The sequence below is a fragment of the Talpa europaea genome, assembly GCF_964194135.1.
Source record: "Talpa europaea genome assembly, chromosome: 9".
Classification (NCBI taxonomy): Eukaryota; Metazoa; Chordata; class Mammalia; order Eulipotyphla; family Talpidae; genus Talpa; species Talpa europaea.
The window spans coordinates 84,204,466-84,220,706 of NC_140076.1; the positions used below are offsets into that span (position 1 = coordinate 84,204,466).

General features: G+C 42.6%; 1 protein-coding gene across 7 annotated transcripts in view; it reads right to left on the minus strand.

Annotated features, from left to right (window-relative positions):
• Window positions 1-16,241, minus strand: part of EBF1 (EBF transcription factor 1) — a gene marked incomplete at its 3' end in the record, with an annotated part of 386,163 nt that overhangs the window by 23,356 nt on the left and 346,566 nt on the right. For all 7 annotated transcript variants that reach the window (XM_084243402.1, XM_084243404.1, XM_084243401.1 and 4 more), the window contains one exon: window positions 6,272-6,360. In XM_084243402.1, the coding sequence (XP_084099528.1) occupies window positions 6,272-6,360 (89 nt within the window). The remainder of the gene's footprint in view (window positions 1-6,271; window positions 6,361-16,241) is intronic.

Here is a 16,241-nt window from a genome sequence, read left to right on the forward strand (position 1 = left end):
GATTTCCTCAAAAGGAAAAAGAAAAAAACGTAAATAAGGTGAGGGTGAGTGGTCAGTGTGGTCCCATGAAAGGTAAAGATGTAGCGTTTTTCTTTCTCTGCTAAAGCCCTGAGTCAGTCCCTTTGGGCTAACAGGCCGTGTGGTTATGCAAAGATTTCTTATTTGTATCTCCACGGGTGCAACGGCGGGTTTTTGAATTACTGACAGTCTCTGCATAAAGACTAAAACAATAAAAGCATAATTAGAATACATGGCACACGGTCGGCTCTGTTTTGCCCCAGCTCTGAATTTATGATAAATCATGAAACCTGAGTGCTCTTGAGGGAGGGTGTTTTGGGGTCTTGTCTCACCACTGAGCAAAAACAGTGCCTGAGACTGGAGTCTGAATTTCATTCCCGTGTACAGTTGAGCTGAATAATATCTGGCACAAGCAAGCCACTAAATGGCTGATTTACTAAATTATTATTAGATGGAGCCCTTGCTGCTCCAAATGGAAGTGCTGTCACTGTCTTCCTTCATGGTGTGTTCAAATTGTTCTGTGTTTAAATATTCAGCATGAGGCTAATGTGAACTGATGAACTGAGACTATAAACACTCACTTTCAATACAGATAGAGCGGCAGAGATGCAACATATCATGTGGCCCGCGGAGGTGAAATGATTTATATTTAAGGATGTTGCTGCCTACTTCCATTACTTGAAGGTACTCTTAATTAGCCTGGTGTTGGAAGTGACTAATTCCCATGTAGGGAGAGCAGGTTCATGGAGGCTGGGTTTTTTTTTTTTTTTCCCCACATGCCAACCAAGGAAGAGCCACTTCGAAGATTTGCAGCCTCTAAGGTAGAATTGTGGATTTTATTAGGATGGACCGGCACCGGCAAGGAAGTCTGTCCACTGGAGCAACTATGGTTTTGACAGTCAATGTTTTCATGGACCTATCCAAAGAGTCTAACCTCCACCTTCCTCAAGAGCCACCGTGACACCTCTCCCTCCATCTCACCAGTTTCTTTAGTGACACCTGCTGGCATGAAGAACAACCCTTTGCTCCTTGGACAAACGGAAGCCCCTCCCCCTTCTTCCCCTTTGAGGGCAGTTATAGGCAAGCACTTAAAATACTGTGATCACTTACAGTAGATTAGAATTTTTTATTGGTGCCGTGTTGCCATAACAACACGAAGACAGCAGATGACTTAAGCTAAGCTTGCAAAGCAAAAGGCTGCTCATCTGGCAGTTAAAATGAATACAGTTCATTTCACAAGTTTCCCATATGGACTCTTAGTGTATGGTAATGAGGAGACCATCTGGTGAGAGAAAATGCACCGAGAACAATTGGGTTCCACAGGCTGAGTGGGAAGTTGGGAGGGAACACCCAGACAAGAGCAAGAGCCTGGGGTGTATGCTCTCTGGGCTCAAGGTTTGGCTGAGGCTTGTTTTGGTTGGGTTTGGGGACAGTTGTTTTCCACAGGGGGTTGGCATTTCTTAATCCCTGCCTCAGTATGTCGGCTGTGCGCAATGACAAACATCGTGCAAATTTTGCAATATCATTCATCACAAACTGTCAGCAGTGTTTGCAAATCTGACTTGCAAGATCTTTTAAATGTGTTGTTCTTAAAAGGCAACAGTACTAAGTTTTTAGACAAAGTGCAGGAAAATTTAAGCACTTCTGACAAGCAGAAACATTAACAGTAATCATTTTAAAAACACTGCATCTTTTGCCTGCATGTTTAGCTGTAAATAATGCTAGAATGTATAAAAGCTTTAAAGTAAAAATGTAATAAATACTTTTTATTACATTTCATAAAGAACAAGGAAACGCTGTGAGCCATGTACCGGTGTTACCTGTGTGCGCGGGAGCGCGTGGCCATGGCTCCCTGCTCGCTACTAACCAGATTGGGAACCTGTGAGGACAGCTTGAAAAAGGCTCAGAAGTCAACGCTGAAGCATACATGCTTCATAAAAGATGAATATAAATGCATTAGTTAGACACGGTGAGCTAAATTAGAAGGTCAGGCAGGGCTGGGAGGGCTGAAAAATCACACAACCAATGAGTGTAATTACTCTTTTTTAAGTCTATTAAGTGGTGGTGTTCTATCAAGGCTCAGGGGTATAGGACATGAAGAACAAGATAAAGTAATGTGTATTTATTACTCCCACTGGATCAATTTACCAGATATTTTCAGCTCCATAAAGCAAAATACACAAATGCCTGCCTTTGTTACTTTTCTCAAACTGTCTGATTTTCTTCAAAAGAGGGATCAGCTCTTGGAAAAAAAAAATTTTGCCCTCTGGAGGTCCCTGTGCCAACCCCATCAGTGGGGAAGTGACAATCTAAAGAGGAGGGCTGTGAAGTGAAGAGAAGGGGGCAGTCAAGAGAGGCTGGTCACCTCAAGACATAATTCTGTGGCTTTCCAAACCCCATGAAGAGTGGGAATTCAAAGTAATGTTTACAGAGGACTTGTGTTCGAATCTTCCTTTGCCACTGGTTAGCTGTGCAGTCAACGCAAATCCCTGCAACTCGGAGTATTCTGTGAGTTGGATAATGCCCAGCTGGCAGGATTCAGGAGCCCCCATTTACTGAAGTCTGGCTGTACACCAGAGACCTCTGTGGCCCACGTTATCTCAACTTAGTCACACCCGCACAATGACAGACCTCACAGACGAGGGTGGTCCCAAGAGCCTGTGGCATCCAGGCTGTTGTGTTGCAGGCTTTGCACCTCTGGGGTGCAAATTGCACTCTGTGACTTTCCTCCATGATCCCATCTCTTAAGCACACATTTCTCAGAACACATCCCCATCATGAAGGGGCCCCTGCATAAGCGGTCAGCTGCTTTATGAAGGAGAGAGCGAGCCAGCCACCACAATGAAGGCGAACCACTGCCCCTGCTTCCAAAGTCCACATCTCTCAATCTCTGTGTCTTTCATAAGCCCTGGCCACAGTGGGCATCAAGAAAAGGAGATTCGCCGCTGGCCATCATGCTGGCCAAGCTCAGGGTCTGCTCTCACAGCCTCTTCCCGATGCTCACAGACCCTTAGGAAGACAACTGACAAAGTGAAAGGGGAGGGAGACACCTCTGGCCTTCAATGCAGCACGCTCCTTGCTCAATGCTCCCACATTGCATCATGCATTATTTCAGCATCAGAGTCTCGGGCAGACCACAGTTCCCTTGCCCTGACCGCTGAGAAAAGCCAACCTTCACCCCCAAGTCAGTCACAGTCCTTCCCTCCTGCCAGGACCAGAGAGGACAGCAAATCTGTATGAGACAGAATAGACACTGAGACTGAAAAGCCTTCACCTCGCAGGCCCACTCCACGGTTGCATATGAGGAAGGAAACCAACAAACATCTGGGGCTGGCATAATCACAGTGCTTCAAGTTCATGTGTTCAGCAACTATCACTAACAGTGACCTTCGGGGACCAAATCATTTACAGAGAAGGACCCCACATGCTCTGCGTTCTCATTTGGTGAATGGGGAAGGCTCTCACCACCCCTGCATCTCTCGCAAGAGTGGCTCCCATAAAACAAAGCACATCCAAGGGCTCCAAAATGAGCGTGAGCCTGTACACAAAGGCATGTTATTATGGAGAGCGGTCTGCCAGGTCTTTGGAGCAGTTTCATTTGACAGAATATGTGGGTGGTTGTATGAATCCAGCTTTGTCTAGTCACAAACACATGGGTTTAATAAAGCAGAGTTTGTTTCTCAAGGTGTGTGGTCCAGGGCTCGCGGAAACACTCCCGTTTGACAAACACTGACCATGATTCTAAGAAAGGCGGAGCCCATTCTGGTCCCCCTAACAATGGACAGCAGGAGTATAAAACCGCCCCGTCCGCAGGGATCCTCAGGCTGGCTCCACCACCACTTCCTGACCCTGCGCTTGAACTCCAGCTCCACCTTAACATTGGGAGCCAAGAGGACAACCACTCTGATCGAATCACACACACAACTTCCCGGGGTGGGCTCGGCAAAGGCCTTGCACGGTCAAGTGGCTGCATGCATGCTGAGACAGTTGTGTCCCTGAGACACAAATCCATTGTGTCCTTGATTACTCATCTCCAGCCCAGGAAAGGGGGGCAGGAGTCTCACCACCAGGCCCCAGGGAATGAAGTGACACACACCTGTGATACTTGTTTTGCTTTTCTGAATGTGACGTGTGACCCTAAGACTCATGTTAAAAGTAATTACATAAAACTAACGCTCATGCCTATTTTTCTTCCTGCACTATGAATAAGAACAGTACTTCCTGGCTTCTTTAGAACGCGACTACTAGACACTGTGTCCACGGGATCCCCTCCTTATCCCTATGAACTGCAAAACGATTATCCCATTTTATGAAGAAACTGAGGTACAAGAGAAAGAGCATAACTCAGCTGGTCAAGATCAGGCCTTTCTGCTCTACGGAGATGGGCAGGGAGGTGTGTCATAAGCCAGGGCCTTCACTCAACTGATAGCTAACACTAGCTAACTTCAGTTGAGTGTTAAATAAGTGATTAAAATAACCTGAAAGAAGAGGAAATAGAACCACCTTCATTTGTCAGAGAAGGAAACTGAAGCACAGAAGAATCTGGAAAAGAATTTTGACTTGAATTGCTCAGATGTGCCTTCACTCCAACTTCTACCCTATGAGATAGGGTCTCCAGTCCTTTTGGCAGACTCTGGAAACATCAAATGCCAAAAGTCCCAAATGGAAACATTACTGAAAATGTTGTGGCACCAAAAAGTTTTCAAAAGCAAGTACACAAGGGCCTCCCCGGTGGTGCAGCAGTTGAGCGCTGGGTTGCAAAGCTGCCTGCAGCCTCTGCAGCGCTGGTTCGATCCCGGGCCACTGGGAGAAGGTCCCACATGGCGCGCAGACCTCTCCTGCTGCCCGCTGCTCCCCTCAGCAGTGTACTTTGTCAATCTGCCTGCTCTGCTCTCCCGTCTGGCTCTGGTGAATTCTCTCACCCTCCTGCGCTTCTGACTGTACCCAGTGCTTGTATAAATAAATAAATCTTAGGGGGAAAAAAAGTGGAAAAAAAAAACAAGTACACAAAACTCAACTATACATTTCCGAAGGCACCCATAATATGTATATCTTTATCCCATAAAATTACCAACAAAATGACCTATTATTGCCCTGCAGTAATTCCCTCAAGAAAATTCTCCACGGTACTTCGATGCTGTGAAAGGAGATGGGCACTGTGATGACATGATTTCACTGTTCACCAAGAATAAGTCTCCATCTCTTTGACGGGTTAGCACTCTGCCCCCCAACCCCACCCCAACACCCCTCATGCCTGAATGTCAGTGGTGAGGAGCTTTCTCCTGGACACCTGCTCTGACAGGCAGTCCCAAGGAGCAGGCACGTGGGTAGGATTTGCTGACCAACTGATCCCCCAGAGGGTGGCTGAATGGGAAGGAGGCCAAGTTCATCATTCTAAGTGTCTTTATAAGGAGGAACAGATCGAGGAATGACACATCTCTAGACCTTCTAGGGCAAGAAGAGGCTCTGATCTGCTCATTTGATTTATACTAGTTTTCGCTTGTGTAGTAAATGAAATTTCATTTTGCTGTCACTAACTAAACAGTGAATGGCAGTTGACACTACTGCATTTTGAACTTTAGGATTTAGCTGGCTCTCTTCTGAGTCCTCATAGAACATGGCCTGGCCTTCTGCTAAGTGTACTTACTATCTTCTGTTTTGATTAGTTGGGTGTGATCATCTGTCCCACACAGGTCCCCAGATCCTTGGGTCCAGAAATGGGAGGATCCCCAACACTGGCAACAGGTACCAAACAAATGTGAATTTCCTGCTTTCTGCACTTGCAATGTTTCTTTCGGTTTCCACTGCACCAGGGCCAAGGACGGATCCACAGGTGGGTAGGGTAGAAAAGCAGTGCTCTCTCTTTCTCCTCTTCAGAAATGGCTATGAGGTAGTGAATTTGGATGCTGGAGCCAGATTGTGTAGGTGTGAATCTCAGTTTAGCAATTTACATGCTATGTGACCTTGGGTAAATGATTTAACCTCTCTTTCCTTGATTTGATTATATTCTGCTTTAAAATTGAGATGGTCACAGTACCAACCTCAGAGCTGGTGAGAGGAAGAAATGACATAATATATGTCAAAGTAATGGTATATTACCTGGCACATAGGTGATACTACAAGTAATGAGCACTTTTTAGTCCATACCCACAAAGCTACCTCTCTGTGAACTAATATGTATCAATGGCAGAGTTCTCTGCCTATCACCCAAACTCAGGTGTCCAGAATTAACAATACAAGGAGGTATCCTTACCTTTGGCAAACGTTCAGGGTCGCCTGGGTGCCGGGGAATGACCTTCTGTAACCTCTGGAAACCATAATCGATGGTAGGTTCATTGAGAGCTGCAATTAAGAAGTCACACAATTACAACAATTTCAGGAAATACAACAGAACATCATTTGCCACACTGATGCTGTGGAAATAACTGGGGGAATTCCAAAGTTTAATTGATTCTTTTGAACTAGATCCTATAATGGCACTAATGGATCATTTTGCTGAACATACCACCAGCCACTTATGCTATTTATCATGCCCTGGATCCAACACCCCCACCTCAATCACTAACTGACTCACCAACACCAATATTATGTCAGGAAAAACACCAGCATGAGGAAGCAAGAACTCCAAGCAGCTGGATCTCCGAGCATAATTCTTTGAAAAACTAAAAGATGAACCAACCTATAACAATATTTGGAGACAAAAGGCCTGATGGTGGCCATATTGTCTACCCCTCTTCAAAGCACCCTCAAATTAAACATAATATCAAGTGGACTCTGGTCCATCATTTTCAATATTCCTCCCCAGGATATGAAATTCTTTCAGTCTGTCTCACCTGACTAGGAAGAGATGAGCTCCCTCCACCCACCCCCTTTCCAGATCCCCTAATGGGTAGGTGGGAGGGCTTTTTCTTTTTCAGTGTAACCAAAGTATTCAACCACATCTTTTCTCCCCATACTGAATAAAAAGACAGTCTTTGTAGTTCTGACATTTAGATATACATTAGAAAACAAGTTGCCACACGCTTTACTTAAAATGCATTTCCATTAACCTAAATTTTAAAAGTAAGATTCATAGTAGTACTAACTTTAAAAAACTGTATTAAATTCAAATAGGTCCCAAGGCTAATGGAAGCAATTTGTATACCAACCCAAACTGACTGGCCCACTTTTCAAAATACAGGTATGATAATCTTGTGGTTTTAAAAGGACATTTAAATTGAAAGACTGTGAATTTAGTACATAATTATACCAATAGAACCCTTTAACTTGTCAACTTGTAAATCTAAAAGGCTATCAATCATTTCTAAAGAGGAAATAAACCTTAAAATTCCTTGATTGACAGTGCTTACTTTTTATGTAAGAAAAAAAAAAGGGGAAAAAAAAGGCTGCATAAATGGCCAGAAATCCATTTACAAAAGTACATTGTTTTACATAGGTGAGTAAAAAGCCAATAATTACACCTCCAAAAGACGTATAAATCAGTGTAAGTACTTTTTTCTTCACTTGTATATTTTAAGTTGAAGCAAACTTTCGGTAACTTTTTATTAAAAAGATTTTTTCCCAAATGCAATGCTTATTGAAGTTGCTAATAGAGTAGCATTTTCATTTAAGATAATGTAATCATTTTTGCAAATAGGAGATTTAACCATCTACCTCCTACCCCGCCTCCCAAACAGTAAACTTTCAACCTGTCTCTGGTGGAAATTAACTAAAATTACACCCAGGTGTACCAAATCTATCTGTACTAGCATATGAGTTAAGGCACAATATTTATTATTCCTCCCATTTTATGAATTACTTTCTAAACCCTTGAGAAGAAATCTTTTTTTCAAATTAGACTTGTAGGAAAAAGCCAGGGATCTCTTTATGCAGGGAAGCTGTTACTCGTAAAATGCATGAGAACAACAAGTAATAAGTGCTGAGGCTTAAGCAGTAGATCACATCCACCCCCACCCCCATAATACTAATTGCCAACAAAGATGTTTAACCATAAAAATAACTTTAGACAATTGAATACATCATTTTAATATCTGAAGACATTTCAGGATCCTGAAAATTCTAATTCCTGGTTGTTGTTGTTTTTTCAGTATATGCCTCCAATAAAAACGAAATTATTGACCCACCCCCTTCAGTTATTTGCATAATGAATTAATTCCTTCCATGTCAAGAAAGCTGCAGCTGTTAATTGAATGACTGTCAGATGTATTTCTCTGGCCATACAGACAATTCACAGAATGAACGACACTTAATATCCACAATTAAAAAAACAGATTCAAGTATCATATGGAACTAATAGTGGAAACGCTGAGAAGTCACTCTGCTGTCACAAAGAGCTTTTGAATTAGGTATGCTAAACTCATTATTTGGAAAGAAAAATAAGCAGCTTATTTTATGGAGGTGTAGTATGTGAGAGGGAAGTTCAGATAGTAAGTCAAAGGATTTTATTTTCATGCCTGTATCTAGTCAATGCAGTCAGAGAGACCAACGACTACATAGGAGGGACCATCTGATAAAGACTGTGACAGTCTTTAAAAACCTGAAAACAGATATAAGTACCTGGGGAGGAAGAGATTTATATGATGGCATACCCATGGAATATCATACGGTCTGTAAAAGCAAGCCCATAGGGAAAAACACCGACTGACAAATATATTACCAGGTTGAAAAGCAGATTACCAGAGCATAAGTACAATATGGTTATTCTTTCATAACAAAAACGATAATAACCACTATGAGATACACGTTTCTAAGGAGTAGATCTTAAAGTGCTATTTCTCCCTTCTCTTTTATGCGCTGTGCATTCCCTGAGTTTTCCACAATGAACATATTAGTTTTATAATCAGAGAAAATGGTTAAGAGTAAGAGATTGTTGCAAGATGGAATTTGACCTGCTCGTATAAAGTAATGACATAAGAAAGCAGGCCTTAAAAGGGGTCTGTAGACCCTTTAATAAGCTCACATAGGTTATTACAGACCATAAGAAAAATAAGTAGTATACTTTTGGCCAGTTGTATAAATATGTGACTATTCATAAACTCTCTGAAAATCAACAGAGAGGGGAGCGGGGAGGAATCATAAAGAATGGTATATTTATTTCATCAGTGGGGGTATTCGTACCTTAGGGACATACATCGACTCTGCAAGAATCTAATATAAAGTTAATCTTTCAACAAAGTGACCTCATTGTACTCAAGCACAGGGCTCCGGGGGCACCAGTAGAAATGGGACTAATCAATTTTTTCCCCTAAAACTTGGTACAATTCCGAGAATCTAGTAGAAGAGAAAAAAACTTAATTGGGCATAATTAACCACAAATAAAGAAGCATGAGCAACTTAGGTTGAAAAAAGAAACTCAGATGAAGTTGTAAACTGCAAAAGGATGAGAATGGCTTATGTGGCCCTGCTTCCAAACACCTAGTCCACACCGGCTAGAGAGGGCGTTATTCTACACCCATTAGACATGGTAGCAGAACAGAGAAAGGCGCGGAGGTTTCGAAAAAGCCATAATCCCAAATAAGAAAAGCCTCCATTTTCAAATCACCAGAACAAAATGGGGCCAATGTGGGCATTTTAAAAATTCCACAAGATAATAAATTATCCATTGCTGCAATAATCATTTTTAGCACCTGCCATGTGCTCAAAAGGCACTTGCAGGAATTCACTGTTTGGTTTCATAACACCATCAACCCTTAAAAGTTTCTGAAAAGCATGAGTATTCAACCACATAAAGACAGGCAAATTACTTTGTAGATCTGGAACGTAGCTCAGACTCCCTTAACTAGGCTCCTACTGTTCAGGGAGCCATTCCCTTTCCTCCCTGGCACACCCGTCTCTGACAAAGCCGTAACTGGGGTCACACTATACCAGGTGGGGATGCAGAATGTGAGCTGGCTCTCGGGAAGGCACAAACATGTGAATGTGGGATGTCTTCCCAGGTCAGCCAGCTCTCAGAGTTAGACACATGGCTGCTAAATCCACACAGTGGTTTTCAGGGCGCTCCACACACACACACACACAACAGAGGAGGTTGGACACTTTCCCACCCCTGTATTGAGAGCAAGAGCAAATGCTCCTGCACTTGGGAACCCACTGGCAGGCAGAGTTCAAAGTCCTCTCTGGCTGGCTGTGATCTGACCCTGGGGAAGGGCTCCTAGAGGTGAACCCAAGATGGAAACAAGGCATGGGGGGGGGGGGTGCATTCAGCTGCCTTGAAGGCCTTACTTTTTAGAAAGTTTAATGGTTTAAAAAAAAAATCAAACTACTTCAACTGACCTGCCACAGCGAACAGCTCCTGAAGGACTTTGGGTTTGCATCCCAATCGAGCACCATCAGACTCCCCTAAAGGAAACCTGCAATTTCTCGCGCTGCACCCTTCTCCTGGGGACTTCTGCAAAGATCCCGGCCAAGAACACAACAGCTTGGCCCAGATAAAGCTATTGTTGACAGTGGCCACGTTCATGCAGCAAGAAAAACAACTTAGAATCATGCTACTAGGTTTATACACTACTAGTAAATCCATTCAAAAATTAGCTCATGAGTAAATCCCAAACAAATGTATGGATTGTAACATTTTCATGACTATAGTCTCTTTTAAATCTACTTCACAGACCTACCAAGTCAAAAAAACCTCTCTGGAAGGGCAATTATTTGCAAATTAAACATTAGTCAAGATGGATGCATTCTCCTTTATGACAACTGATTTTTCCCTCTTCAGCTTGCTTTTTAGAGAAACCACTCCTCCACCCTCCTTGACTTCTGGAAGATGTATTGCTGGAAACAATGAGGGGCTAGAGAGGTCTGTTCCCCAACATCGGGGAAAGCGCTGTGGGTTCTGTTCCAGGGCTAGTGTGCACAGTCCCTGCTTTTATAGCTCAGTCACTCACTGCAGCGCTTTAACAGATTTCTGGGGTTTTAATTTCCTTTTTTTAATGGTGGTGTGACATGATGTCATTTTGACTGGAAATAAAAAGAAATGCAGATATTAGGAAGGTAATATTTATATTCTATTGCCATTTAATGTCCAAACAAATATCTAGACTCTATGCCAAGTAATAAATAAAACCTCATAGCCGCGGCAATGATAAAACCAGCACCTGGGTCTCCAGGCTTCCCTGGTGACTGCTCTATATTTGAACTAAAGGAGTAACAGCAGAGCATTTCCCTTCAAGGCAGATCCATTCTGGGCAGGAGAGTTATTACATATGTGTGAGGCAGAGTCTTTTTGTTTCATAATGGCCCCATTTTCCCCCCTCAGTCACTGAATTAACAACCAGAGGTAAACAATAAAACAGCAAGGTATCTTCACGGACCTATCTTTAAGACTTTCATATAGATACATACATACATACCTATCTTTAAGACTTTCATATAGATACATACACACACACACACACATACGCTGCAAAATCAACCAGAAACCAAAAAAAGAGCCAGAAATATGGCTAATGAAGAAAATATGTTCCATTTCCAGCCATTTGCCTATTTGATCACCTGCCTGCATGGGTATTACATGAACAGTGTTCTGGATCATCCCATCCTTGCAAGGGAGACAGTCCCTAAGAAGCCTAAAGCCAAATCCCTGGTAAGAAGAGCCCCTGCCTTCAGGATGAAATGCATTCTCAGCCTGAGGCCCACTTCAGGAGCCAGTGAGGCTCAGGAGAGCTCTGGGAGGAGGCTCTTAGAACTACTTCAGCAGGCTATACCCCGCCCAGAAGGGTGTCAGATGAAGTCAATGTGGGCAGTTTACCAACATAGGAGCCAAAGGAAAATTTCCAAACTGGCTTTCAGCATGCCCTGACTTCTGATTTGTCATCTTCAAACCTCTAGATGTGTGGCAACAACTTTGAGATTCAAAAACCAAGAGCAGGAAGTAATAACCACTCTCTACTAAAGGCACAATCCCAGCTATGAACTGGCTGGTGTGACTCAGGCCTCTTTACAAAGGAGGATTCAGGGAACAGGCAAATGCTGGAGTTTTGGAGAAAGGAAGCTGGAAAGCAGATCAGAACCTGGGAGGATGTGATACAGAGGGCTCTTGGAGACGGAGGCTGGGATGAAGACCCTGGGGGTCTTGTTTGGAATGCCCACAACTGGCGTGATACCTCCTCCAGAGGCGAAAGCAATCAGGAGGAAGAGGAAAAAATAAGAGTGACTTTTGTTTTACAAAATTGAAATAGCCTTAATGCTTTTTTCTAAATCTAAAAGCACTACATTCTTATTCTATAAAAAAAATATGAAACAAAAAAGGGAGAAAATCCCCATTACAGCCCTAGTCACAGATAATCACTACTTAATTACTACATATGCTTTTAGACATATTCACAACTATAAATATCATATTTATATCCACCTCATTCTTTGTAATGCAGTAGCATATTGCATTATATGGATGGCCATAATTTATGTCACAAATCTCCTCATAATGATGATATTTTCCCCCAAAATGTATTGATTTAAGAAGAGCCCATCACAATTACCACTCAGGAGAAATTCTTAGATGAAAGAATATGTTCATTTCAAGTCTTTCCGTACATCTATTTCCTGAGTCCTGAAAGGTCTACCAATTTGCACTTTAATAAGTTATTTCTAAAAGCATCTACAAAAGAAAACTAATTTTAGAGAATAAGTGAGTGCAGGATGAGGAATCTTAAAGTTATAAGGACCCCTGAAGCTTGACCATAGATGCTAGCGCTCACATGGTGACTCAGAGAAGTATCATTTTAAACACTGCCTGAGGTCAGGTAAGACTCTTTCCCCACAGGTACCAAAGAGCTTTTAGACCTTTCCTCACTGGTTTCCTTCAGTATACCCTTGACATAATGTCAAAAATGATGACTCCAGTTTTGAAAGTCAGAAACTGAGGCACAGGAAGAACTAGCTGCATAAATTAGAACAGAAGCCTCTTTTGAAAAAATAAAAAATGGCTGTGCTTTACGTACTGTTCCAAGATGACTATTTTATTTAAATCTTGTGGACTCTCAGCTCGTAGCCTATTGCTGAGTCCTCCTGCCACATCTATGAAACTGCCCCCCCCCCTTTTAAACTAAATATCCATAGAACAGAAATGCAGGGAGAGGAGGAAGCCTTTTGTCCAGACTCCTTACATCACAGGCAAAATCATCTTCACTTAAAAAGCTCACAGGTCAACACACACAATCCTGGAGGGGCGGCTGCACTGTTGTTTTAAACTGGCCCCACAAAAGATTAAGACACTGTTTAGTCTGTCACCAAATTCTCCTCCAAGGCCTGAGTTGAACTCTCAAAGCTTGATTGGTCTTTGAGAAAAAGAGACACAAAACACTCCTGAGCTACATGAAATCAACTTTTTTCACCACCACCAGTTAGCATTGTCTAGAAGATCCTTAGTGGTAAGTTCCCCACAGAAAAGGAGCATTTCTTCACAAACAGACCCATTTTCTGCCTGGAGGGTGACACTATCTAGGATGGGAAGTAGGTGAATGTACAGTAATTAGGGAGAACTGTACAGCTCTCTAATTGTAAGGAAGTCAGCGAGACACATTGTCCCTGTTACTCCATGTAATGTGCTCTGAACAGCCTGGCCTTCCAGGAGCCTTAATTTAGATTTCCAAATTTGATGTGCATTTAAAACTAAAATTAAATCCCTCAAGCAAACAGAGGCCTGAAGATATTCATGCCCTTTTTTGTGGCTTTCAATCCTTTTCATTTTGGCTTTTTTAAAAACTCATTTGTGATTAGGCTTCAAATGAGGTTTCTCTCCTCATCTGAAGAAGGATGATTTTCGCTGTGTAATGGATGATGGTGTTTAAGTACTGAAGACCAACACATTCAGTCTTTCTTAACGTTTCAGGATAAATCCTTAATTCGCTCCCCTCCTGGCACAGCTTCTGATATAACGAGAGTAATATTCCTCCTATAATTGTTCTTCAGATTTCTTCCCAAAGAGTTTTGACAATAACTGTTATCAAGGGGGTAAAATCACCCGGGCTGTCTGATAAACATGTTTCCCCGCGTCCCCACCCCGGCGAGGGCTTGACACGGTACTTTTATCATCCAGTGTGTGTTCAGAATAAGCTTTAGAACAGCAATTGCCGGGAATAGGCAGGCGATAAACCGCATTGATTTAACACATCTTGTTTTCAATCATGCTTGGATTTTCTGAGCACGCATTTTTCCTGTACTCCGGCTTGTAGCTTTTATCTGACGAGCTGATCCCTTTTCAGTGGAAAATGAAAAGGTCGCACAATAAGACACGGTTTACTGGAACTTGAACACGCACCAAGGAAAGTATTTTAGATAAATACTGTCAGACACAGTGGAGCTGAATCTCGACAACACAATGCTGAACAACAATACTTATTACTCTCCTAGAACAAGCTACCAGCAACTGAGGGCGCGCAGCAGGGAACAGCACCACGGCGGGTTCCTAAGCTAAAAAGCCCTTGTCCCAACCTCGAGCTCACCAAGCAGAGTTCTGGGCTCAGGTCCTCTGCGTGATTGCTTCTGTCCCAGTTTTATAAGGCCATGCGAAAACCGCTCCCACTGTTCACACAGTCGTTTCCTCTTAACGAGAGTCGGAGAATGACATTGCAGCAGAACCTGCTAATAATAACTATAATAATAATACAATAATGGAGTATGCGAATTCTAAGATTGGGAGGGGGAAAAAATCCCAATGGAAGTGACTCCAAATAATCCATTAATTCCACTAATAAGACCGAAAGTACTTCTAAGTGGGAGAGAGCAGAGGATTAGTGGTTACTTGGTAACAGTTTAATGGAGTCAAAGAGAACCGCTAACAAGGGTGGACCCCAGTGACCTTGCAGAGAAGCCTAGAAGTTCTTATCAGACTTACATCCAACCTACGGAGTGCCTTGGCAGAAAGTAGGTGAAGTCAACCCTCTCCAGTGCTTATTATTATTATAGCTGCCAGTCGATTGTGAGCCGTGGACTCAGCCAGAAAAGCTCCCACCTCAACACGGGTTTACACCCCTGTCCTGTGAGCCTGAACACACATGCCAGTTCCATCTTCACTCCTGCCTACTCCCGAGCTGCTCAACCTCTCTTTACAGTGCCGTGTGGGCCTTGGTAATCTCTTCACAGAGCCTCTGAAAGCCAACCATTCCACTGACTCACAATTTGGGTCCCTGATATGTATACTGCAATAAATCAGTAGCCATTTGATAAAAGCAATTAAAAGAAAAATGTGTAATATTTCATCTAAAATAATCACTAAAAACTTCCTAAAGGAAAACTTAACCCATGAGAGCCACACAACTTCTCGAACCTTGGCTAGGACTGGACATCACCACCTTTACTTCTATTCCACATTGATTTTCACGGGCCACTTCTCTTAGACCACTGCTGAAAACTCAGCTTCTCAAAGCTTGGGCACCACCAAAGGGAATGTAGGGTGGTCTAATTTTGTGCTAGTAGCTTGTGTGGTCTCAAACAGATCTAAAGTATTTTCACTGGTTTTTCTTATCTGTAAAGTGAAATTAAAATACCCCAAAAGACCCCTATACATTTGAGGAATGCCTTGTTACATTTGCTTAGGAAACACGGACCCACTGAAAAGCATGGCATTAATCCAATGTTAAGATGCTACAAGGATGCATTGCAGTCATTCATGTGTGATTGTCTTCCAATTATAACATCCTTAATGGCAGCAGCAACTTACACTTTCTAAGGACTTTCACTATGTGCCAACTTCTTTACATGCCTTCACCTACCTAACCTTGACCACACCCCTACAAGGAGGTATGACTGTCATTCCCTTTAAACACAGAAGGAAACTGAGGCTTAGAGGGGGTAAGTATCTCGCCTAAATATAGAGAGTTATGAATGAGAGGCCAGAGATTCAAACCTAGTCAGTGCCTCCAAGCCCTGCTCTTAAACTCTTTGCAGGAACAGCCAAGTTAGGACAAGCGAGAGGCCCCAGAATAGACTGCTAATATCTCATCTTTCATGGAAACCTCTGCTACCTACTCCAGACTTCATTTAACTTCCATTTTTCTAACCACACACCCTTCTTCCCTTTGGAGTAAGACACTGCTAGATTTGCACCCAGGCTACATCACTGACCAGCTATGTTCCTTTTAGAAAAGTTATTTACATTCTTTAATTCTACCTTATCTGTAACTGGAAATTTGATAAGCTACTATGTGTACAGTGCTTCACACATAATAAATACCCAAAGGGCAGTTGTTATTACTATTAATAGAATATCTGCCATGTGCTAGAAA